This window comes from Cyprinodon tularosa, unplaced genomic scaffold, assembly GCF_016077235.1.
Source record: "Cyprinodon tularosa strain WSP-4 unplaced genomic scaffold, ASM1607723v1 ctg573, whole genome shotgun sequence".
NCBI classification, from domain to species: Eukaryota; Metazoa; Chordata; class Actinopteri; order Cyprinodontiformes; family Cyprinodontidae; genus Cyprinodon; species Cyprinodon tularosa.
The window spans coordinates 345,408-370,529 of record NW_024039311.1 but is presented as its reverse complement, the minus strand read 5'-3'; the positions used below and the strand labels follow the sequence as shown (position 1 = coordinate 370,529).

The 25,122-nt window shown below is 37.5% G+C and overlaps 3 protein-coding genes across 3 annotated transcripts; 2 read left to right on the top strand and 1 right to left on the bottom strand.

Annotated features, from left to right (window-relative positions):
• si:dkey-30k22.5 (lecithin retinol acyltransferase family protein) lies at positions 1-2,287 on the bottom strand. The gene is made up of 2 exons (XM_038306141.1): positions 1,802-2,287; positions 1-617 (listed from the first exon to the last, which is right to left on the bottom strand). The coding sequence occupies exons 1-2, from the start codon at positions 2,285-2,287 to the stop codon at positions 462-464; spliced, it is 642 nt and encodes a 213-aa protein (XP_038162069.1). The 3' UTR covers positions 1-461.
• A 6,892-nt stretch (positions 2,288-9,179) lies between these two features.
• On the top strand, positions 9,180-12,459 carry fgg (fibrinogen gamma chain). The gene is made up of 9 exons (XM_038306150.1): positions 9,180-9,400; positions 9,495-9,542; positions 9,628-9,814; positions 9,942-10,026; positions 10,591-10,721; positions 11,015-11,148; positions 11,282-11,466; positions 11,610-11,887; positions 12,014-12,459. Exons 1-9 carry the CDS (start codon positions 9,338-9,340, stop codon positions 12,199-12,201), a joined length of 1,299 nt encoding a protein of 432 aa, XP_038162078.1. The 5' UTR covers positions 9,180-9,337; the 3' UTR covers positions 12,202-12,459.
• Positions 12,460-14,292: 1,833 nt separating this feature from the next.
• Positions 14,293-24,902, top strand: plrg1 (pleiotropic regulator 1). Its single transcript, XM_038306152.1, has 15 exons — positions 14,293-14,452; positions 14,657-14,763; positions 16,596-16,729; positions 16,871-16,924; positions 17,014-17,107; positions 17,201-17,291; positions 17,611-17,709; positions 17,818-17,910; positions 18,263-18,412; positions 18,573-18,674; positions 19,462-19,564; positions 19,669-19,777; positions 20,500-20,639; positions 24,194-24,387; positions 24,475-24,902. The coding sequence occupies exons 1-15, from the start codon at positions 14,444-14,446 to the stop codon at positions 24,532-24,534; spliced, it is 1,539 nt and encodes a 512-aa protein (XP_038162080.1). The 5' UTR covers positions 14,293-14,443; the 3' UTR covers positions 24,535-24,902.
• The last annotated feature ends 220 nt before the right edge of the window (positions 24,903-25,122 follow it).

Sequence of the window (25,122 nt, the reverse complement as noted above, 5' to 3'; positions counted from 1 at the left end):
ACTTCTACATCATTGAACAGTCACAGTCACTCCAAGCTGTAATTAGATTTAGCAGACTCCTACAACATAAACAATCCCTGCACAACAGATCATTTCACAATATACTACACTAATGCTTGAAGACTGAGGTTTAAGACCACTGTTTTAAACATTAAACCCTGTCTGTCCTTTGTAGCTTGAAATTCAAATGGTTGGCTAATCTGTGTGTAAAGGATTTTACTGTCTGAACTGAAACTACTCACCTCTGACAGCAACCAATAAGAGTTCAGTAAACATTTGAACAGCGGTGTATTAACATTTAATTAAAAGTCATTTGAAGAGCTGTTCGTCCCTGCTTCATTTTGAAAATCCATGCCAAATTAGTAGAAGACAATAAAAAACAAGTAAATTCTACATGAACATGAACTTTATCTTTATCTGTGATTGCAGTCTTTTATCTGGAGCTATTTTACATTGAATGCTTAGGAAGCCATCCATATGGTGAAGGAGATGAGCACAGTTAGAAGAACCGTCAGCGGCGTCACGCAGCTCAGGTACAGCATGAAGCAGACGCCACACAATGCAGTCAGGTAGGCGCTCATTCTGCTGAACAAGATCTTACGCACTGTGGTGCAGAACTATAAAGAACAGAAAAAACACCACTTAGACAGTATTACACTGTTAGTGAAGCACCGAAGGTTCTGTTTACTGTAACTTGGCACGGATTAACACTAGATGGAGCTATTTATCATGAATAATTTAGGCGTATTTCACTTTACCATGCCATAACAGTCTGTATGAATGAAATAAGAAAAAGCATTTATATTTTTACTAAATAAAAATGTACAGTCACCACTACTTCTAGGCAATCAACTGAGAGTCCTAAAATACACAAAATCCTAAAATAGAAGACCAACTGGCATAAAAAATTGAATTTGACTGCATTATAACCAGGATTAAACTGCAATGTACTTATTTTACTAAATTAAATTTGGTCTAGCTCAATAAGATTACTTTATTATTGTATAAAAACTAGATCTGTTTAGGAAAAGCCTTAAAATTACCTTTATTGTAAAGCTTTTTTGACTGAATTGCAAACTTATGAATGACAATAGGCTTTTTGCCACATGACATTTGTCAAATTTATATCTCTATACTAACATGAAGAAAACATTAAAACAATCTTAAACAGAATTGATTTATCAATGTATGTAAATATAGCTTTGTTCAAAATAATTAGATCAGACTTAATTTGATAAGATGTTGGTGCTTGATTCAACAGATTCTTGTCATTATTTTAAAATACCTAAAAAGGCTTTTTTTATGTTTTGAAACAATGATAAAGTGCCCCATGCACTGCTCCATGACAGGATGCCCCCTGAAAAGCAACCCACATTGCTAACTTCAATAAGCACCGTTGTTTATAAATATCAAAATGTGTTTTATAGACGATCTGTTTGTCAAAAATATATTTTTTTTTTGGGTTGACCAGTCTAAATTTGGACCAAAACTGACAGGCAATAGTTCATGCTGTCCCAGAGGTGTTGCCATCCTGGGTGGTGAGCCCCAAGTGTATCCAGTGAATTATATATTTTTTTCTTTTATAATGTGAACAGAAAACTTTTATGTCATAAGTTTTTTTTTTCACAAAACAGTCATTCTTGGTCATTCTTCATTAACAATAATTAACTCAGCTGCCTAAGACTTTGTCTGTCCCTTATTAAATGTCTTATTGTTAGAAAAATAACTGTTCGAATTAAGAGTTTGGGTTTGAAGCATTGTTTTAGCTGATTTGAAACCGTTGATATAATAGTAATTGTACCTGGTATGTCTGGTAGCTGATGGCCATGCCAAATCTGCAGTACATGACATAATGTTCACAATTGTACCAGAGCAAGCTGTAGGTGACTGATCCCAGCAGCTTCTCAGCCCTTCGTGCAACCTCTTCCCCATCCAATGGAGGCTGGCTGCACACTTTGTCCATATGATTGATCAGGATATCGGAGCCATATGCAAAGTCTGCCACAGAGTCCACTCTGACGCTGGCCACCTTGGTGATGACACCCATTAACAGGCGGTTGTTTGTCACCATTTTAGCTATTGCAGATTTATCCTTGGTAATGGCGGGCAGGATGTCTGGAATGAGGTGAGCCACCCTGTTGTTGCCCAGGTAAATACCAAAATGAGTGAATAAAGTCCTAGGCACCTCGAGTAAGTCTCCACGCTTGTACAAGGACAGGTCATACTTAGAGTCCTCCTCCTTTTTGGAGGCCGCAAAGAAAAAGTTGAGCAGCTGGTAGAGAAACATTATGGTAGTGTGAAGCAAAGATCCGGACACTGAAGCATTTATAAATACCTGAAATGGGAGGAGCCAGACTGTGAGTGGTGGATGAAAAACAAGTTAATGTTCAGTGTATTTTTGCAAGGAAATAAAGGAGCTTTCACTAATCACTTTTAGAGGTGTGGCTTAGTTTCCACACTGACACATTTTTGGGAGGTATTAAGGTCAAGGATCCTGAAGCAACTTGGTTCCAGCTTATAGCCTCGTTTAAAAGTTTAGACACTTTGAATCATCAACCGCAAAAAAGATCCTTTGCCCTTGAAGATTGTGCTTTTTATTCTTCCCACAAAATACATTTTATGGAGCATTTTATTTATATATAGAAAGAGACTTTGCTCAGATCATGAAGTAAACCAGTTTTGTAACTATTTTACAATCATAACCAAATATCATTGCTTTACATTTTTATTTTTCTGCAAACAGCCAAAATACATTACAATACAGTCATTTTGTAACACAGTCAACAATGTCAGCAACTGCTTGACAAACATACAGAATTAGATTAGTTGAAATGCATTTATTCTGCTTTGAATCATGAAAAATAAGCATAATCCTACCTGACTGCATTTATTTGCTGAGTTATTGCATATGTCAATAAACTATTTCTAAAATAATTTTTAAATTAAGTCTGGATGAGTTTTATTTGCTCTGTTAAAAATGTTAACATGTTACATTATAAAGTATTGGGATGTATTATTTGTTGCTGCTGTCTTTAGGGTTCTCTAAAGACAGCAGCATCATTCTCTCTCACATCCAACACTCTGCATCCTTCCTTATATCAATGAAGCTTCTCTGTGGTTTTCCTTCTCAGAATCTGGTGATTTTGATCTTCATCCCATATTTGTCCAATATCCCACAATCCCTTATGTCAAATAGTTTTAGATAAAAGGCTCTAAAGTAAAGGCTTTTCCGCTGTTTAAGCTTCAGCCAATATGAATTATAATTGCAAGTAACAGATAAGATTAATAATATTTACATTTATTGTTAAAATATAATTTAGTATGTTTACATGGTCATAATCGTAACTTTAAGTTACTTTCTAATCCTGGTGCTTTTTAATTAATCATTGATCATAAATTAACTAAGAATGGCAGAAAAGGTGAGATGGGGGAAAATTGTGGAGGTTTTATAGCATCAAAAAAGACTGGAAGAGAGATGGGACTGATGTCTGGTTTGCTTATACATTCCATTCACCTAATTGTATCCTCCCAGTTCTCATTAGCACTCATCTGATCCACCTGCTTCAGCCTCTATTTCACCAGCCTTCAGACCAGTCCTCTATACTTCTCAAAATACAAAAGCTTAATCCATGGAGCTTTGGCCACTTTTGGAGGAATGAAACGTGGTAGAATAGTCTGGTCCCAAAGAAGCCTCAGGTAACCTCATTCAGTGACCACTGGCCTGTTGCACTGACTCCCATCATGATGAAGCGCATCGAAAGGCTGGTTAAAGAACACATCTTCTCCATTCTCCCCCCAACATTTGACCGGTTCCAGTTCGCCTACTGACGGAACCGCTCCACTGAGGATGCTATCTCCTCTGCTCTTCACCTGAGCCTGGCACACCGGGAGGAGAAAAACACCCATATGGGATCTATCAGTCCGGGTTGGACAGAACACCTCTGATGTCATCACCTTAAGCACATGCTCCCCTGAGCGCTGCTTTCGGAGTTCCCTGTTGTTCGCTCTGATTACGCACAACTGCGTTCCCAGGTTCACCACCGATCACATTGTGAAGTTTGCAGATGAAACCACGATGGTGGGCCTCATCAGAGATGACATCAACTGGGATTATAGAGAGGAGGTGGAGTAGCTGGCGGGCTGGTGCAAAGGTAACAGGCTTTGGCTCTGAATGTGGAGAAAAAGGAGATCATCGTCAACTTCAGGAAGAACCGGCCTAACCACGCTCCACTGCTCATCAACAGCTCAGCTGTAGAGGTGGTCAGCAGTACCAAGTTCCTGGGGGTGCAGATCACAGACAACTTCACCTGGACTGTAAAAACCACCTCAATGAGTCAATGTGATTATAGTCGGGACTTCATGTAGGGCATTTGTATTCTTGCACACTCACCCGTGTCTTTATGGCTTATTGTTTGTCCACTGATGCACAGCCATATTGAGACAAGAAGGGGCTAATCAAGAACTGCTCCCAAAAAGCTGGTATCATGAAAATGTCTAAATGTCCTTGTAAGTTCAAGGTTTAACTTTTTTCATTGGAACTAATGAGCTAAGTCCAGTTCCTGAAGAACTGCCTAACACATTGTTTCCTCGGCTCTAAAATTTACTCTTGAAACAATCCAGCCAGGCAAGTACAGTTTTTGAAAAACTATTTAATTGCAAGACAGTGTTGTTACTCTCACCACAGGGAGCATGTTGCCACCTTTGGAGTACAGAGGTAGTTTGCAATTTGTGATGTAAAGCTTGGACACAGCTGCTAGACCTTGAAAAGTACATGAAGCCACCTGTGTGCTGTTGTTGAGCTAATTTCAGGGCCACAGTTTTGAGCCTTGCAGCAATTCATTGTGCAGAAAGTTATTGACCTCTACTCACACTCTGCTCATTATTTAGTTGCATGGAAATTTAACAGGTTAATATACACTGTACCACACTGGGGTCCACTGAGCTCCTAAGAGTGGCCATTATTTTACATGGGTGTAGATTTCATGTACTAGTTGCGAAGAAATGGATGAAACACTTGATTTGAATAGATTTATAGGAATACTTTTGGCAATATGGTGTATCTAAAAAGTCTGCGGTTAAACTCTGAAACTTCAAATTTAGACTAATGAACATTGAGCTATGTCTTAATGACTGATGCGATAGGGATAAGCAAGAAATGTTTATCTTACAACCAGAAGTTGTGTGATTAATGAGCCTTCCTTCATTACAGATCCACATGGGATTGTACATCTTAGATACTGTTAGTGTTTCAGAAATGTATGTGTTTAACATAAGAGAAGATAATAAGGGATTAATGGTTTTAATGTTGAGGGAGGAAAGCTGACATTTTTTGAAAGTTGGAAAACTATGCCTTAATACATTTATTTTTTCTAAATAATTTTTATATCACCATAAAATTGTATCTAGCGCGTGTGATTATAACAGATTTCAAATTTCAATGTGAGCATTAGTTATTCACTGAAACAGCAATGAACCAGGAAACCAGCTATCAGAGGTCTCTTCTCGCAAAAGTCAAATCATTTATGGTAAAAAGTTTCCAAAATCTGTAAACATGTTTGTTGCATGTTTTAGCTTGAATCATGCTCATTCATCTAAATCCACTCATCATTAGTGGCCTTCAGCTGAACCCTGATGTTGCAATAAAAAAAAACCTTTGTCCTGTGCTCTGTGAGGATTTACGTAACCCTAAACAGCTCTGGTTTTATGGCTCAGACTAATAAGGATCCTAACAAAGTCTCTTTATGTTTAAGTCCTGGTCAGACTAAATGAAAACTGTGAAAATGTGTTGTTCAGAAAAAAAAAACTAGCTGTTTATGGACAGATACGCATTGTTCTACTAGGCTTTCAGGACATAAATCCAGCTTTTTTTTTTTATAAAAAAGTCTTGAAATTTTGCATGTGTAGATGATCAATAGGATAAATAACACTATTCATCCATCCATTTTCTGTCACGCTTATCCCAACTTTGGGTTTTAAGGGTGCTGGTGCATATCTCCAGCTGTCTATGGGCGAGAGGTGGGGTACACCCTGGACAGGTCGCTAGTCCATTGCAGGGCAACACATGGATACACAGAGACAAACAACCATTCACACTTACACACACTCATACTCACACCTAAGGACAATTTAGAGAAACCAATTAACCTAACAGTCATGGACTTTGGGAGGAAGCTGGAGTACCTGGAGAGAACCCAAACATGCTCAGGGAGAACATGCAAACTCCATGCAGAAACACCCCGGAAATCGAAACTTCTTGCTGCAAGGCAGCAGTGCTACCCACTGCCCAACTGAGCAGCTCATAAACAACAATATTTACGCATTATTTTGACATTTGCTTTGTGACTGGATATCGTCGGACTTGAGTAAGAATATATCCACATCTTTGGCATGAAAATCTGTCTATGCCCTCATGGCAAGAGAAAGAGTTGTTCTCCATCTGTCATTACTGCTCTATTAGGGAAGTTCAGTAAAACTTCATCACTGTTTAAGTTTTTGGGCCTGGTCGTTCATCCTGAGGTCAGTTGGTTTTCCATCCTGGTTCCATATAATAAAATCAGGTTACGTAAGGCAAGATTCATAAATTAATGTCAACACAGAACACACAGAAGAAGGCTTATTTAGCTTTGTCATATGTCTCCTCACTGTTTGATTTTAACTCATAAAAAGAAGGGTAATTTTCCAATTGGCATCTGGAAGAATTACAGCTGAATAACCCTCTATCAAAACCTTATCTTATTAAAACTGTGAAGCATGGAATATAGTAAAAGGAAAGGTGAAGGAAAAGATGTACCTGTACAGCAGGATTTAATGGAGTAAAACAAGCTGCAAACATTCAAACAGTGGTGAATTACACTGCCAGGAAATGTTGCACATGTCCAATAGTCAATAGTCAAATGTTTCTCTGTTGCATTCGGTGACACCTTGTTTTTTGTTCCGCAAGGTGGAGAGGACAATGAAGGGATGACAGACGTGGTCTGGAGATGTACAGGAAATGTGCGTGTGTGTGTATTAAAAGAAGATTTTCTTGAATTATGTCATGTTAGTTGATGGCATCTACACACATGTTGACTCCTATTTATGAGAAGAATTTATTATCATTAACTGAAGTTAAGACCATTTGTGAAATCTGGTGTGGCACATTAATAGGAGCCCATGGTAGGAGAAAAAGTAAGAGAAGTTTACAACAAAAATATGAAAATGTTGCATAAGACCCATAGCTCTGTTGGAACAACCACCTATGTCTAAGCTTTGCATGTGGCTCTCATCTAGAAGTAAAGCTGAAGATTGTTTTCTTTGTTTTCCCTCCTAATTATTCTATCCACTTTGTGCAATTCATCCAGTGCCTCAAGCATCAGCATGATGCCAACACCAAAGGGATTCATTAATACAGTTTTGTATTTTCTGTTTGTCTGAAACCTGAACTAAGCGATAAATAACTAAGCAATTAATAAGCTTCTGGAATAACCCTTACCTGAACTTTAGTCATATATAAGGGCTAACCTAAACTATTTTTGTTTGTGTCTTTTTAAACCAGAATGTCTACATGGCTTTAGGCAGTACTTCAAGTGTACGAGAATAAAAAAAAAAAAAAAATTTCTAGACTATGGAAACAAGAATTGTGTTCCTTCAAACATTCTGGGTTTAATATGATTAGCAGCCTCTCAGCTGCATGAATGCAGCCTAACAATCAAGCCACCAACTTATCCCCATTGTGCAGAAATGCTTTGCAGTGTGCAGGGAGGAAAATCTTATGTAATCCTCTGATGTTATAAATTTCCTCTGATTAAGGGCCAGTGTTTATCCTCATAAAATATCTATTCAAACATTGACATTTCTATCTGGCAATTTAAGTTGATGCAACTTTCGAAGTGTATTTCAGCACTAGGTGCATATTTAAATACATAATAATTTAAAACATGTTTGATTTCAACATAGGATAATAAAGTCCTTTCAAAAACATAGATGCATTATAGTTTATCTTTTTTCTGCTTTTTTTCATTAGAGTTAGGAGAAGATATTGTCTATTTTGAGATCTAAGAGCCCTTCTGTTTTTCTATGTGAAATTTGACCTACAGGTATCGTCTGTCTTAGGTTGTACTTTTCCTCCCACTAGTGGTCATAATGAAATAGTGCAGGCAACCTTTCAAACACCATCCAGATAAAACATAAAACAGCTTTCATTCCTGAAACCTTAAAATAGCATCCTTCCTTTTTTCTACTTTATCTGATTAATAATAAAAAACTACTTTTACATAAGGATTTTTAATTAATAATAATAATTGATCATCAGTGGTGCTTTTGACTATGATGTTGTTCAAACATATTTACCGAATGAAGATCTACATTTATCTTTTCTTCAAGCAGAAAATCAAAAATATAAAAGAGCAGACAAATGTCTCAATAGGATCCTGACAAGAAAATCTTTACAATTATCTTTGTTAAAATTAAATGCTATCTACTTAAAAGATTAATCGCAGCTATCATTTTTAAAAAATGCTGCTGGCCATGTCTTGGCTAGTGGAGCTTAGTTCTAAAGCCTTTATGTTTGTTATCCAGGTGTCACAGAAGAGACTATGTATATTTCCATGATGAATGGTATCTTTTTTCTTGTTTTGGGATAAATTTGATTTGGTTAGAGCTTATACAATATTTACTAGAAAGCCAGAGTCAGTCTTGGATTGTTGTTCTGAATTTCATAATTGAACTTAATTGATCTCACACTGGAGAAATTAACTCTTTGCATTTAACCCATCCCTTTGGGGAGCAGTGGGCTGCCATTGTGCGGCGCCCGGGGAGCAGTGTGGGGTTAAGGGTCTTGGTCAGGGACCCAGAGTGGAGGGTCTGGGGATCGAACTTGCATCCTTCTTAGAGCACAAGCGCACTGCTCTAACCACTAGGCTAACACTACCCCCGATCTCTCTCTGCAAACAATCTTTTCCCGAAAAAAATCTTTCCTACAATGTTTTTCATAAAAACATGTCATTAGTGTCAACTGTCAATGATTTCTAACCCTAACCCACTGTTGACAATTAGGCAACAGCTGGACCTGTCATGTTCTTGTCTTAACGGGAAAAATCCGTTTTACGGATAGCTGAAAATCAATACATCTCCTTATTTCCAAACAGCCGCCAACAGTCAGACAGCGTCATGTCTGCGAACTGGCTGCTGTCATATGTTTGAGACTAAGTTGGAGAACAACAAAGTGAGTGGGATGTTTGCACATGACCTTTTTATCAAAGGCTGAAAGGAGGACCTGGTTCAGATAAATATCCCGGACTGCTGAGCAGCTCTTCACTACGCCAGGACACCAATAATCACAACCGTGTGCCAGATCAACATGGCTGTGTCACTGTTTGCCACAGCGGGAATTCTTTTCATATTATTTACCGGTTCATCAGCGGTAAGTTAGGAAACCCTCATGGATTGTTTTTTATACTAGATCCAATAATTTGTTAGATGCAGAAATATCTGACCTTACTTTTCTTCATGTGCAGCAAATCAGAGGAGATAACCTTCAAACATGCAACATGAATGATGGCTTTGTAAGTATGATGCAGTGTTACAGATATCCATGCTGTAATGTGAATTCTACATTTAACTATACATTTCTACATATGCTATGTACAGGGAAAGTACTGCCCCACTACATGTGGAGTTGCAGATTACATGTTCAGGTACATACCAGTCGTAGATCAAGAACTGACTTCAATGCAAAATGAACTGGAAACAATTGCCAATTTAACTCAAGGGGCTGATGAAAAGATTGAATACATGAAAGACTCGGCAACCTCAGCTCAAAAGTCTTCCCAACCTGGTAATCAATTATTCAGTTACTAAATAACTGTGTGCTATGATAACACTCTTTGGCTTAAATAAATAATTTGAGTCTATTCGAAGATGATCTGTGTATGACTTAAACCCTTAAATATTTTGTTTTTCAGATCCATACTACAAGAGGTCCTCCAGTATGCTGGATGATGTCTTGCGATTTGAAAAGACATTTATTGCACAAGAACAACAATTGCTGTAAGTGAATATCAGCATTCAAATATTTTTAAATGAAAAACTATCTTTTTAAAATTTCTGATTTATGTTAACATTTTTAAGGGATAGGAATTTGTTCAATTTGACTCATTTAGAACAGTTTTTTTCTTGGAGGATATAATTTTTTTTAAGAATCAGAAAGGTCCACTGGTATGTAATCAGCTATATTTATCCCATAATTACTCACACAGTTACTTTTAGATGTTAAATGATGACAAATATTTATTTTTGTTTTTAACTATTTTCCATATAGACATTTTATGATCATTCTTATATATAATTTTTTTATTTAATTTTTTTCCTTTATTGCTGACATTAAGATTCTTTTAATGTCCCAAAGTGAAAAATTGGTTGTGACGGTAGCAAAGACAAGTAGACATGACTAAATGATATGGAGAGGACAAACATTTTGAAACTTAGCTGTACAGAAGAAAAAAAAAGGATACGCAGTTATTAATTAAAAAATAAAATTGTATTTCTTTTCTCTTAATTTGTGTTTATTTACATCTGACCAGACAAAAAGCACATGTGTGTTCGTCTCCTCAGAGAACTGCAGAGTGTAATCTCATCCAATGAGAGGCGGATGGCAGATTTGAAGAAGATGGCCCTTCAGCTACAGCAGAAATGCAGTCAGCCCTGCAGAGACACAGTCCAAATCCAAACTCTCACAGGAACAGGTACAAAAAAAAATAAACCAAGAGCAAAAAAAAACAGACATCCTGACATCTTGACCTTTCACCTGTTACCATTTGACAAGAGATTTCTTCATCAGGCCTCTGCAGAACATTTGCTACTGTTCAATGTTTGGTTAAAAGAAAAAAAAATCAATACACTGTTTCATAGCAGCAGACCAATGTTTGCTTTGGATAAGGCCTAAAGGTTTAACCTTGTTGTTTTAAAAACTAAACTTTTCAATTTTATGTAGTAAATTGTTCACAGAGTTAATTTTTTGTTGTTGTTTTGTCATCAGATTGCCAGGATGTTGCAAACAAAGGTGCCACCACCAGTGGTCTTTACTATGTGAAGCCAGCCAAAGCACAGGAGCAGTTCTTAGTCTATTGTGAGATTGACAGCTTTGGTCGTGGCTTCACCGTCATACAAAGGGTATACATATTGTTGGTTTTGGTTTGCACTCATTCTTGTGTTTTATTTTGTAAATTACCAATGATATAATTAGTTTTTCCATCTCTGAAAGTAACTATATGTCTTGAGTCTCACAAATTTTCTATGTCCACAGAGACGGGATGGCAGTGTGGACTTCTCTAAGGACTGGATCCAGTACAAGGAGGGCTTCGGGTATCTTTCCCCTGATGACACAACAGAATTTTGGCTCGGTAACGAGAAGATCCACCTGCTGACGACCAGTTCATCCCTCCCAACTGTGCTAAGGGTTGAGCTTGTGGACTGGGACGGTAACAAAAAGTACAAGCACACAACCACCCACACACTCATGTTGTGTAAGAAGAGATAGCAAACATGACCCCTTAGAAATCTGTTTTCTCCCTAAAGAGCAAATGAGTAATCAGAGCAGACAAAAAACAAAAACAACTCCTATTTACCTGCAGGTACGCTGACTACAATATGTTCAGAATTGGCTCGGAGGCCGACATGTACCGACTAACGTATGGTTACTACTTCGGTGGTGATGCCGGCGATGCCTTTGATGGCTACGACTTTGGAGACGATCCCAGTGACAAGTTCTATACGTCCCACAATGGCATGCAGTTCAGTACTCATGACAAGGACAATGACAAGTATGCTGGGAACTGTGCTCAGCAGGATGGCTCTGGCTGGTGGATGAACAGATGCCACGCTGCACATTTGAATGGCAAATACTACACAGGTAATATGCTCTGACTAAAACCAGTTACAATGCTGCAGATGCTGAAGCAGAAGAACGAAACCCTTTCTGGGAACTTTACACTCTTGAATCATTTGATGTTTGATTGTCTTTTCTGTGTCCTTCCAGGTGGCAGGTACACTGAGAAGGATGCTGGTGAGTATGGCTTCGACAACGGCATCATTTGGGTCACATGGCACAGTCGCTGGTACTCCCTGAAAGAGACCACCATGAAGATCATTCCCCTGAGCCGCATCACAGCAGGAGGCGGACAGCAAACTGGGATTAAACAGTTTGGAGGACTTGGAGATGCATAAACTGGAAAAACATTTGTAACCAGCGGTCTTATCGCGGGTCCCTCTGTGATGGTTGTGTTTTCTCCCTTTTAATAGATAAAATTTGTTAATCTGACCTACCATAACTCTGAGATTAGCTCTTCTTTTAGGCATGTTTCACCCACTGACCATGATGTCTTCCGTTTTATGTCAGGTTCTTAGATTTGATATTAACTGCACTGTAAAGACAAGAATTTGAAAGCAAACATGCAACATGAAATAAACGGATAACATTTTTAATCTCTGTTTCAATTATTTTGTCGTATGATTTCATTATTGCTAATCAAAGACTTCAGACTATTTGGATTATTAAAAACATTATTATGACTATTATTATTATGACTATTATGACTATGTGCCCAAGACGGGCACATACAGTAGTCATGCATGAAGAACTTGAATTGTTAGAACAGACATTAAATAATGTGAGCCACCATTACTTATAAAAGATAAACAAAAGCAAAAAGAAAAGCTATGTGTAAAGAAGCAAGTACATGTTTGCTGCTTCTATATGATTGAATAATGATGAGGGAACCTTAGATAGCAAATAGCTACTCCCCGTCCATCTTGGGAGTATTACGGTGTCTTTTTCAAATATTCTGATTTCACCATTATTAGAAGCATGTACTTCAACCTTCATCAGCACATGCACTTCAAGGCAACTAACAGTTTTCCAGTAAGCTGACATCCTAACATATGCACCCAAAGGTTAGACCATACAAAAAAAATAAAATAAATAAATAAATAATGAATAAAGAGGAGCTCTGTGTCTTGTATCTGACTCCTGGGGCCGATGGAGCCGATTCCACAGGTCCCTTCCTTCTCTTGGTTGCTGAGTGTTGCTGGCCATTACCACTCTTGCAATTCTGCACCTCCAGCTGACAACTCAGTGACATGTACCCATTCGTGCTTGAGGAAAATTAAACACATCATATGAGAACACTAATTGTTACTTATGATGGTGGAGGGATTATTGTTTGGACTTGATACACATTGAATGTATCATAAATGAACTGACGCCCATTGTTAATATGCCACAAAACATTTGTATTACAAAGCCAATATTACATGTGCAATCCCCTAGTACCACTTATCACACATTATTGTGGACCTAGGAACTATTGGCAAGCTATTGTTTCCGTTACAACTGGTTCCCAGTGGTTTATGTTCAGCATGGTTGCCCTTATTGGGGCGTTGTACCTAATCTCTGGTGGGGGGGTTGGTTTGTGTTACCTCCCAATTGACCTGGGCCCCTGATTCCCCCTGCCAGGGCAGTGGTTTTGTACCTCGTAAATCTCAAGTTGTGAGAGCAGGTGCCGTTTATAGATATTGGGACATTGAGTTACTAGTTGTTCGCCGTGAGTTTAGACTGTGGGTTTCAAAGTGACCATTTCTCCAACAGCCTTTGCATGTTTCCCCTTTAACTAGGGTTACTGGAGTAGTAGTCTATAAATAAATATATATATATATATATATATATATATATATATATATATATATATATATATATATATATATATATATATATATATATATATATATATATATATATATATATATATATATATATATATATATATATATACAGGGGTTGACGTTAAGGATTTTTACCACTTGCCCTTTGGGCAAGTGACTTTCACATTTCCTTTGCCCAGAAACTATTTTTACTTGCCCAGTACAATGTTTGATAAATATAGTTCCTAATATTCATTTTATATGTACAATTCACAAATATATATATATATATATATATATATATATATATATATATATATATATATATATATATATATATATATATATAGATAGATAGATAGATAGATAGATAGATAGATAGATAGATAGATAGATATAGATATATATATAGATATAGATATATAGATATCTATATATATATATATATATATATATATATATATATATATAAATATATAATGTTACCTTTTTTTGAGAATTGAACAAGTTTAAACGCAACAATTAGATTACATAACTTCCAAATGATTATGTCCCAGTTCGCATTTTGAGACGTCTGTTGAAATAGACTAAGTCATCCTGGCCGCAAGAGGGCTCTGATGTTCCCCTGTTGGCCGTTAGTGGGTTTGTTTCCGGGTTATCGGCGTTGCTTTTATACTTGTGTTTCAACTCGGGTAGGAGTGGTATTATCTCAGAAATCTTTCTAAATCTGGTGTCTTTCTTACAATAAGCCGCATAATACATCCCTACAATGACCGAGGTAAGACTTTTGCGTTGTTCCGTTTTGGCGTATGTTTGCTCCCGCTAAGTCGATGGGGTACGCACACACACCGTTGGGCCTGGCTAATTGCTGGAACAGATAGTATTTATTATTGAAATGGTACAGTTACGTTTATTGAAACAAGCGTGGTGTTTTCATTCATCTGTTGAGTTTGTTTTAAGTCTATGTTATATATTTGCACAGGAAGTCCAGAAGCACTCCGTCCACACTCTGGTCTTCAGGTCTTTGAAAAGGACCCATGACATGTTTGTGTCTGACCATGCTAAGACCGTCGCTCTGGATGAAGAAAGGTAAAATATCACCTGAAACCTCTCAATAGATGCTTAAAATAGTTTAATGATTCGACAGATTTACTACATTTATTTCCATTGATTTATCTCAATGTTTCAAACAATGAAAGTGAAAATGTGTTTCTTTTTGAGGGTTAGGTCATTCGGGGAACACGTAGATTTTAAATATCTAGAACAAATATGATCCACACTACACGTAGGTTGTTAAAAGGGAGCATCCTTTAATTCAATTGACAGTGTTCGAAATTGGAGCATTAGCGATCAGCCTCAAATGTACCTCAAACCCTACTTCAGGCTCCAAACATAAGAGTCAGAAAATGAATTGAAAAAGCTTCCTGGATGGGAGGCGAAATGTCTTCACATTTGGAAAACAAAGTCCTGTGGTTTTTTATTTTTTTGGAATGACTATGAGCTGGATGGCTGAGAATATTCACTAACACAGTCAGAAAATATATCTAGTGTGAGAAATAGGCCAGATTGGAGTCTAGTGGGCGACAGAATAAGTAGATGGACAAATATTGGGGCAGATTTTAACAAATGAAGGGAGTTCAGATCAGCCCTAGGGTCTGAAACAGAGCCTCTTTTTGCTTAAAAAAAAAAAAAGTGTTATCCTTTTAAAACAAATAGTAGTATTCATTAGCATGTGCAAATTCTCATTCATGGCAACCACAAACGGGCTTAAATTGAAGGCAAACTGCCTTTCTCAGTTTTCTGAAAACGTTTTGACACCTATACAGGAGTCTTTGCTAACTCTGTTCTCTCATTCTACAACAACCTGTACTTAGGCTACATTCACACTGCAGCCTGAAGTAACCCAAATCTGATTTTTTTTTTTTTGGCCCATATGCAACCTGTATCTGATCTTGTCATGGCTGTCTGAACAACTCAGATCCGATTTTTTTCCAATGCTACCCAGGCCACTTGGCTATGTGGTCCTGAATCCGATACGAATCTGATCTTTTCAAATGCGACCTGTGTCTGAACGGCCAGGTCGGATTCATCCGACCTGAACGTCATTAATACCCGACAGTTGTCGCTATTCTTGGTCTTGCTATGAAAAAGTGGCAAGAAAAACAACAAACATGGCAGACGATGATGCAGAGAGGAGTATTTATGTTTAACAATCTTGAAAAGGTTGTGTTTTATGGTTGGGTAAGATCGCTTGATCCACTCTGGCACTACCATCCATGTTTACTTCCGTAAACACAGAGCACGCTGGCCTGTGATGTCATTGCGTCCTCTACTGCGCATGTGGGACACTTGCGTTGTATGACTGCAGTTCACACAGCAGATCACACACAAGTCGAATATATTTAGAAATGTGAACGGCAACGCAAAAAAAATTGGAATTGAGCATCAAGGCCTGCTGTGTGAATTTAGCCTTAGATTACTGAGTTTTTTATGCACTCAGAGGGCTTCCTATACTTTTCCCAAACATCCTTCTTATGGGTTGTCAAAGTCTGTTGGTTTTTATGGGTTTTGTGTTTGTCCATTAGAATAATGATGCCCATGCTTGAGTAACCTCTTTAAAATGCAGATTTCTCCATCACAAGCAGCTGATTGTTTCTTTGGAAGTTTTTTGAAGTCCCTCAACCTTGAAATTGATAGATTTGTGACAGTTGCATTAATTCATGTTGTGCTTAAGCACAGAAATATATACACATTCAATTAATTTGAAGTTATTTTTTTGTATTGTGGCACTCGTTGCCCTCCATAGAGCTATTCTCTTTTCAAGTATTTATTAATTCAATAGACTAAGTGTAATTTAATGTAAATGAGAATTCACTTAAGACATTTAATAAAACTTTTTTCATTGTTTCCTGAATTTACAGCCACAAAATGAAGATGGCTGTAAAGCTGAAAACTGAGTACGGTCCGGTTCTACACATACCCATTGTGGAGGGGAGAGACAGAGTTTCACAGCTTTCTGGCGGACAGGAAATCCATCAGGACTACACTCATCCAGGTTTGATGATTGATAAGATTGTTAAAATGACAGACTCCAGTATACATATTGTTTGAAAAAACATTGTTACATTAGATCTGTTGTTCTGAGCCTGTTGCCAAAACACTGTTTTCTCTTTTTATTAAAAAAAAATATTTTTAGACGATGCAGCAGAATATCTGATTACTGGGACACATGCTTATCCTTCTGGACCTGGTAAATACGCCTTCCTTTGTCTGCCCACAGTATTTGTAGCTTTTTTTGTGAATCAAAGAGGGTTACTTAATGCTTTTTCTAATTGTTAGGAGTGGCTCTGACAGCAGACACAAAGATGCACAGGAACCCCAGTGAGGGAGGAGTGCTGTCCATGGCGCTGGCTTTACCGCCTTCACAAGTCAGGTAAAGTGCTCAAACATGCTGTTATGGTATATGGTTATATGGAAATAAGTGATTTAAACTAATCATGGATTATAATTTGTTGTGAAACTACAGGCAGGAGGCAAGTCGCACAGCAGCCAGTGTTGCAGAAATCCATCGACATGCAGGAGGAGGGGAGAGAGTTTACCCTCAGTCCACTGCTGTGGTAAACTTCAAATCATCCCATATTCTCGTATAACTGTCATCTTTATCATACTAAAGGAAGTCTAGAGCAAGATAAACAAGTTAAATTGTTCAGTTCTTCTTTTTTATTAAGTATTAAGTACTTACTAAAGTACTAAAATAAGTCAGTGTTTCATGATGGTTAAAGTAACCTTGGCTATATTCAAAAGTAGAGTAAATGTAATAAATTTTGGTTAATAAAACTAAAGATTATTAAAAAGCAAGATACCGTAGTTATTCAGAACACAAGATTTTATAACTGACAATCAGACCAATCTATGTACCATGTCTCTTTATTTTAGTCACTGCTGGAGGGCGGAGGCACCAGAAATTCTGCGCTCATGAGGAGGGCACCAACAATGCCCAAACCACAGTGGCATCCACCCTGGAAACTCTTTCGAGTACCTACAAGCTAATTTGTCTCTAACTCTTTTACCTGAAAGGCAAAAACTGTGAGTTAAAGGGGACTTTCTACTTACCTTATTCACTGAGGTGTATGTTGTCTACAGGTCATCAGCGGTCACCTCGGCTGGGTGAGGTCCATAGCAGTGGAACCTGGGAATCAGTGGTTTGTCACTGGCTCTGCTGATAGAACTATAAAGGTAAGCTGTGCCGATTCAAACATTAGATTATGAGAGGTTTCTAATTTAGTCTTTCAAAACTATTTTCAATGTTTTCACAATGAACAAGGCTAAAGGAAATGTATGTTGCAGGAAATTTTCTAGATCCTTATTTGTATTATAGTATAGCTCATTCTAGTTGTTAATTTCTATTGGTGTAGTGGATTTACAATGATTGATACCAGCATTATAATGTATGTTAAAGTTGTTCCTCTAAGGATTTGAGGTCATGTTAATGAGCTTGTATAATGATACTACAAAGGGTCTCATATTAAGAGACATTTTCTCTACCACTCTGTGACGACATCAGCATTATAAGTAAATGTCTATACAGATCTGGGACCTGGCCAGTGGAAAGCTGAAACTTTCCCTGACTGGACACATCAGCACGGTGCGTGGCGTGGCGGTGAGCACCCGCAGCCCTTACCTCTTCTCCTGTGGAGAGGACAAGCAGGTCAAATGTTGGGACTTGGAGTACAACAAGGTACACTCCTCAATAAGTTTGCTCAGCAGGTTTTGAAGATGTTGCATTAAAAGAATTGATATTTTGGTGAAGAAGTGTTTTATTCTGTCTGGAAACCTCATTGTTTTCTCCATCTAATTATGATTTGTCTGTGCTGTGACGGTGTTATTGTAACTTGCAGGTAATCAGGCATTACCATGGCCACCTCAGTGCTGTGTACGATTTGGATCTACATCCAACGATTGATGTGCTTGTGACATGCAGCAGAGATGCTTCAGCAAGGGTAAGATCTCCTTTTGGATGGGTAACCAGTAACTAACCAGGTCACTCCTGTTCTATTGGTTTTATTCCAAACTCCAAGAAGAAGCTGGCGGCTTTGTCACACTCCTGTTATTTTAGACTCTCATCAGTAAAATATTTGGACAGCTTATGAACTGAGATGTTGTATGGACTGCAGAGGTGACAGGACTCATGTTAAACCAGTTTTTATTGAACTGAAATGTTTAAACATTTGGTTGGAACAGCATGACATGGAAGAAAAGATGTCTGCCAGCTGTAGTTTTTGTAACTAATCTGTTACACGAGTTGATCATTTTTTTTTTTTCCTTCAGAAGTACAAAAAAAGTTTTGATGAATACAGTTCTATTTGAAACAAACTGTGAAATTTTGGTTTTCCAAATAAAACTTTTTCATTTCTGATTGAAAAAAATGAACAATAATAAATTGGAACGTGGAAAACCTGTGCATGACCTGTTCTGGACTTTAACCATAAGTGCAGCCCCACTGCTGACATCACTCCTTCTACAGCAGCCGGCTAAATTAACAAGATGGAATAGACTGCTTTTTTCTCTTTGCCTAAATCAAAACTTTTAGATCATCCGACATTTTCTTTTTGTCTGATGTCTGAAATCTCTATCCAAACTTGAGATGACTGTTTTTAACCACTAGAGGAAGAACCACATAGGTTTTACATCAGTGGGGAAATGCTTTTGTTTTAAACCATGTCACCAGTCAGGAGAGTAGTTTGACGCATATATCAGCTGGTTTGTTTATTATTGATTTATTTGCAGGTGTGGGACATCAGGACTAAAGCAAACGTTCACACGCTTACTGGTCACACCAACACTGTCGCCACAGTAAGATGTCAGGCTGCTGAGCCGCAAGTCATCACAGGTAAATATCTTTGAGAACACAGAGTTCCTGTACTCTTAACACTCTTTCAGTTTTACTTTAGAGTTGCAGCCTTTAAATTTTCTCCAACTGCCTGATGTTTGCAGGCAGCCATGATTCAACTATCAGATTATGGGATCTGATTGCTGGAAAAACCAGAGCGACTTTGACGAACCATAAAAAGTCTGTCAGAACCCTGGTGCTCCACCCCAGACAGTAAGTATTGAGTTTTTGTTCTGATCCTGTGATATCTAAATAACTCTGAAAATGTTTTTTTTTTTTTTTATAAAGTATGAAAAGAATATTTAGTCTTTTAGATGGGTAAAAGAAATAATCTTTTTACCCATTTCCTCATGTCTGCTCTTGTTTCTTACTTGTATTGTTTGTAAACATCTCTGTTCTTATTCCATCTTAAATTCCCCCTTCCTAATCCTTTCCTTCCATCCATGTTTGTTTCCTAGCTTAGAGCTTTTTTTTCCTTCTTTGTGGTCATTATTTCCTTACTTATGATTGTCAGTCCCTCGATCCTTTCATCAATTTCTATTGCAACTCTTCTAAAGACTCTAAAATGTCTTTCCTGCTCTTGCAATGAGCTCTGTAGCGTTTATTAATTATTATTATTATAATGATTATAATTATTAAAATTAACACACAGGAAATGGGAATATGGAACTTTGTTTTGGAAAAGTCTGGAATTTTTATTAGAAATGTGTTTAGAAATCCTTTGAAGAGTGCACTAAACTGCTTTCATACGTATATTTGTGCTTTTATCTTCAGCTCTGTCTAGGCTTTTCAATGCAGCTCTCTGCAATATATATATATATATATATATATATATATATATATATATATATATATATATATATATATATATATATATATATATATTTAATTGTTGTAAATGCAGTTTTATGTAATTTCTGATTTATTTTTTATAGATACACATTTGCTTCTGGATCAGCTGATAACATCAAGCAGTGGATGTTCCCAGATGGCAACTTTATCCAGAACCTTTCTGGCCACAACGCCATAATCAACACACTGGCTGTCAACTCTGATGGTGTCTTAGTGTCTGGAGGTAATTAAAAAAACACCTTCTGTCTTCCCTAATATATTTCAGTACAATTCAGCTCTTGATTAAGGCTGGACGATACGGAAAAGACTTTTATCACAATATATTTTTCTATTTCAGTCGATGCAGTATAGTCACGATATCAGTAGAAACAATGTTAAAGCCTCAGAAAAATCGCCAAGAATGCCGACAACAAGTGCATGCTCTAAAAATGATTCTACCACATCTATGAAACTCTTCCAGTATTTAGTTTTAGAAATGGTTGTTTCAAGGAGAAACACTTTTATTATCGGCTACAAGCTCAAAATATGAAATGCAGGTGATCATCTCTCCCTCATATTTCACAGTCAATGAGTTCGTCTCATGTTTCAGTTTCTCTACCATTCCCTCATTTAGTTTTTCATAAACAACTTTCATATGTTCGAGCCTGAAAGACTATGCTAACTAATTTTTTTTTTTTTTTTTTTTTTTTATCCTTTATTTAACCAGGTAATACCCATTGAGATTAAAAATCTCTTTTGCAAGGGAGACCTGGCCAAGATAGGCATCAAAATTACATCACATCATTACATACGTACAAAGACACACACATAAAAGCCAAATATGCACTTACAATAAAATTTCAATTAAAACATTGACATGTGAGGGAGTCTGACTCAAAACATCTAATTCTCAGCTTAAAAGTATTCAAAGGAACCAATTTACTAAGTTTCATGTTATTTTGCAGCAAATTCCATGTAAAGGGAGCAGAGTAAGCAAAGGCCTTTTTACCCAGCTCAGTACTGACACGTGGGACAGAAAACAAGACAACAGCCTGAGAACGGAGAGAGTAATGACCAGTACTTTTTTTCATAAGAAGTGAACATAAATAAGATGGAAGCGCACCAAGAATAGCCTTATATATAAATATATACCAATGACAAAGCCTCCGTGTAGCCAAGGCAGACCACCCTACACGAGAATACAGCTCACAGTGATGGGTGCGAGTTTTACAATTAGTAATAAATCTCAATGATGCGTGATAGGCTGCGTCAATCATCTGCAGGCATTGAGCAGATGAATGCATATATAATATATCACCATAGTCCAGCACGGTTAAAAAAGTGGATGCCACCAACCGTTTTTTTATATTAAAAGAAAAGCACAGCTTATTTCAAAAGTAAAAACCCAATTTTAGTCTCAACTTTCTCACTAGACAGTGAACATGAGGCTTAAATGATAGGTTGTCATCAATGACAATACCAAGATACTTATAAGTTGAAACTATCTGTATTTCACGACCATCAAGAGTAACCACTGAAGGAACATTCAGTGACCTGTTCCGAAGGTCTGTGAAAAACATACATTTAGTTTTTTCTGCATTGAGCACAAGTTTCAACTGTAGCAAAGTATTTTGGACCACATTAAAAGCATTCTGTAAGTGTGCAATGGCTTGTTTAAGAGAAGGTGCACAGCAGTAAATAACTGTATCATCTGCATAAAAATGAAAATTTGCATCAGACACATGCCGATTAAGATCATTTATATAAATAGTAAATAAAAGAGGGCCTAATACAGAGCCTTGTGGAACCCCTTTAAAGATTGGTAAAATACCAGATTGAACACCATCATGCTTAATGCACTGAGTTCTGTCACTAAGATAGTTTGAAAACCAAGAGACAGTTTTCTTTGAAAACCCCGATTTAAGAAGCCTAATCTTTAGAACATCATGATCAACCGTGTCAAACGCTTTTGACAAATCAATAAAAAGTGATGCACAGTGCTGCTTCTTGTCACGAGCAACAGAGATATCATTTATCACCTTCATTGCAGCTGTGATGGTACTATGTTTTTTTCTAAAACCTGACTGAACTGGGGATAAAATGTCCTGGGCGTGCAAGAAGTCTTTCATCTGATCACTCACCAGGGATTCAAGCATTTTGGCCAAAGCAGACAAATTAGAAATTGGTCTATAATTATTTAAATTTGACGGGTCACCCCCTTTCAGTAATGGACAAACAAATGCAGATTTCCAGATTTTAGGAATATATATATATAATACAATATAATATATGAGCAAAGCAGCTCACACCCAGCTACGGAGAAAAATAAAATAAACTTCTACATTTACTTCTGAAACATCTAACATCTTTGATAAGACCTAGAGACACTGCAGGCAGAACGTGACTCGTTCGGTCTGTAGTGAGCATTAACATTCAGTTAAACCTTAAAATAGTCAACAGTTGAATCAGAAAGCTTATTTCAAATAAAAACCACAACATAGCTATCTATTCTGCCTAGTTCACGCAAGCAGAGCACTTATTAAACATCGGATGTGAAGGAGGGGGAAGAGTGATGTTACTGTTTGGTTCGGTGGTACAAAGGCCTTCGGCTCGGCTCAAAGAGATTTGGATCAATCCGATGAAACAATAAGGGGGGATTTGCAAGGGGGTTAATTTTATAACTCACTGTAGCTCGGGACGTCTCCCCTTTAGCTATGGCGGTTAGCTTGTAGCCACAGCTTCTGGCAGCACTGCTTCGGTACCGCTGCATCCCTCCCGTCTCAGGTGGTCACGGTCTGGCAGCTTCTAACGATTTCTTCGGTGAGCAGCGATCGGGGGCAAACGTTGTTCAGCTGTTGGCTGAGTTGGATTAGCTCTGCTCTGTCTCTGCTGCAGCAGGATCCAGAATATACAGCGTTCACTCGGTTTTAACCGCACGGTTTAGTGGACCGCGGTTGAGATTCGGACCCATCTTCTGGCTAATCTGGACCAAACCTGATTTAAAATATTTATACATTACCACATGTTGTCTGAAGACGGTGTCTAACTTCACTTGCGCCGCTTCTCCTGTTAATATGGTAAAGCTGTCCGGAGCACTGGGACCAGGCTACGCGTGGTACAAATTAGCCAATGAGTTGTGCCAGTCAGGGTCGCTGTTGCAAGCTATTTTTAGACACAGCAGGGAAACCTGTGGCAAGACAGTGATGGGAAAGAAGGAGAAGATGATGAGAAAAAGAAAGTAGAGAAAGTGTGGACTGCTGAGTATGTTTGGCTCAACCTACTGCTGTGAAGCAGGATTTTCCACCATTAACATGATCAAAAAATAAGTATTGATCCAGGCTCAAAATGAACACCTTGATGTGTGCTTGAGAATTGCTTTGTCACCATTCAAATCCAGGATTAAAGCCTTGCAGGGCAGCCTACAGCCCACTGCTCTTATTAAGTCATAAAAAAGAAAAATTGTCAGTTCAGGTGTTTTATAAAATATGTGAATCAGGAAATTGTCTGTATACCAAACTAAACGATTGTTGCTCTCTACTTCAAAAAACACTTTAGATTTTAAAATGGAAAATGTTAATTTTTTTTTGTGTGTATATATTGTTCTTATTTAAAAATTCAATGTGTAATATGGATGCATAAAAACCTGCTTTTTATTTCAGTGTTAAATTTGGTTTAAAGTAACAGATTGTAATTAAAAATGTCACCGGATCATTGTTGGTTGATGATTTTCTTTATTCGAACCCTGCTGATTTTGAATAGGTTAGCCCTGCTCTACAGTATGATTTGTTTGTATTCCAGCTGACAATGGAACTATGCATATGTGGGACTGGAGGACAGGCTACAACTTCCAGCGGATTCACGCTGCCGTGCAGCCTGGATCTCTTGACAGCGAGTCAGGAATCTTTGCCTGCATGTTTGACCACTCTGAGAGCCGACTAATCACTGCTGAGGCTGACAAAACCATCAAAGTTTACAAAGAAGATGACACAGCCGTAAGCTTTCCTGTTGCTGTTAAATCCACTCCTGTTTGTAAGCCATCTCTAAGAAATTAAGCTAATGTTTTTTTTTTTTTATTGCAGACTGAAGAAAGCCACCCAATAAACTGGAAACCAGAAATCCTCAAGAGAAAAAGATTCTGATTTTGTTTTTTGTTTTTTTTGTTTTTTTATGTATTGCTCATCTATCAGTACATCCATCAGGTTTTTTTTCAGTCAGCAAACAGCATTGATTTTGTTAGACTTCAAACAGGCTATCCCATCTTGACTTTAATTATTCTACAAAACAATTAGTCACCAATTTATGCTGTCAGACTAAAGAAAAACTCCAACTTGGACTTCATGACACCACCTGGAAACACCCTAAACATCCAGAGGATTCTGTGTTTATCTGGGATCAAAACATTTTGCAGAAGCCAGAAAAATTCTCAATATTTCTTCTACAAGATGGTTAGTTGTACAGACATGAATACTTTCTTTTGCTCCAATAAAACAGACTTTTTTTTCACAAATCTGTTGTTGTTTTTTTATGTTTTGTTTTATAAAATAAGTTTCAGGTCCTCATAGAGACATGTTGATGAAAGATATCCTGGAGTGAAGGTTTTGCAGCCACTACCCTTAATTTCCCAGTAACTGGTCTTAAGACATCTATTGAGTTCCGCTGTATGTCTGCTGTTACTGTACTTTTAATAACTGTTCACCTGTGAGGGCAACTCAATAACATTATTGATT

Coding starts and splice junctions, on each gene's coding strand:
- fgg (XM_038306150.1), top strand. CDS start 9,338: ATGGCTGTGTCACTGTTTGCCACAGCGGGAATTCTTTTCATATTATTT. Junction 10,722..11,014: donor CCAAACTCTCACAGGAACAG/GTACAAAAAAAA, acceptor TTTTGTCATCAG/ATTGCCAGGATGTTGCAAAC. Junction 11,467..11,609: donor GACTGGGACGGTAACAAAAA/GTACAAGCACAC, acceptor ATTTACCTGCAG/GTACGCTGACTACAATATGT.
- plrg1 (XM_038306152.1), top strand. Junction 14,764..16,595: donor GTCGCTCTGGATGAAGAAAG/GTAAAATATCAC, acceptor CTGAATTTACAG/CCACAAAATGAAGATGGCTG. Junction 19,565..19,668: donor TGAGCCGCAAGTCATCACAG/GTAAATATCTTT, acceptor TGATGTTTGCAG/GCAGCCATGATTCAACTATC.
- si:dkey-30k22.5 (XM_038306141.1), bottom strand. CDS start 2,287: ATGTTTCTCTACCAGCTGCTCAACTTTTTCTTTGCGGCCTCCAAAAAG. Junction 618..1,801: donor TCAGCTACCAGACATACCAG/GTACAATTACTA, acceptor TGTTCTTTATAG/TTCTGCACCACAGTGCGTAA.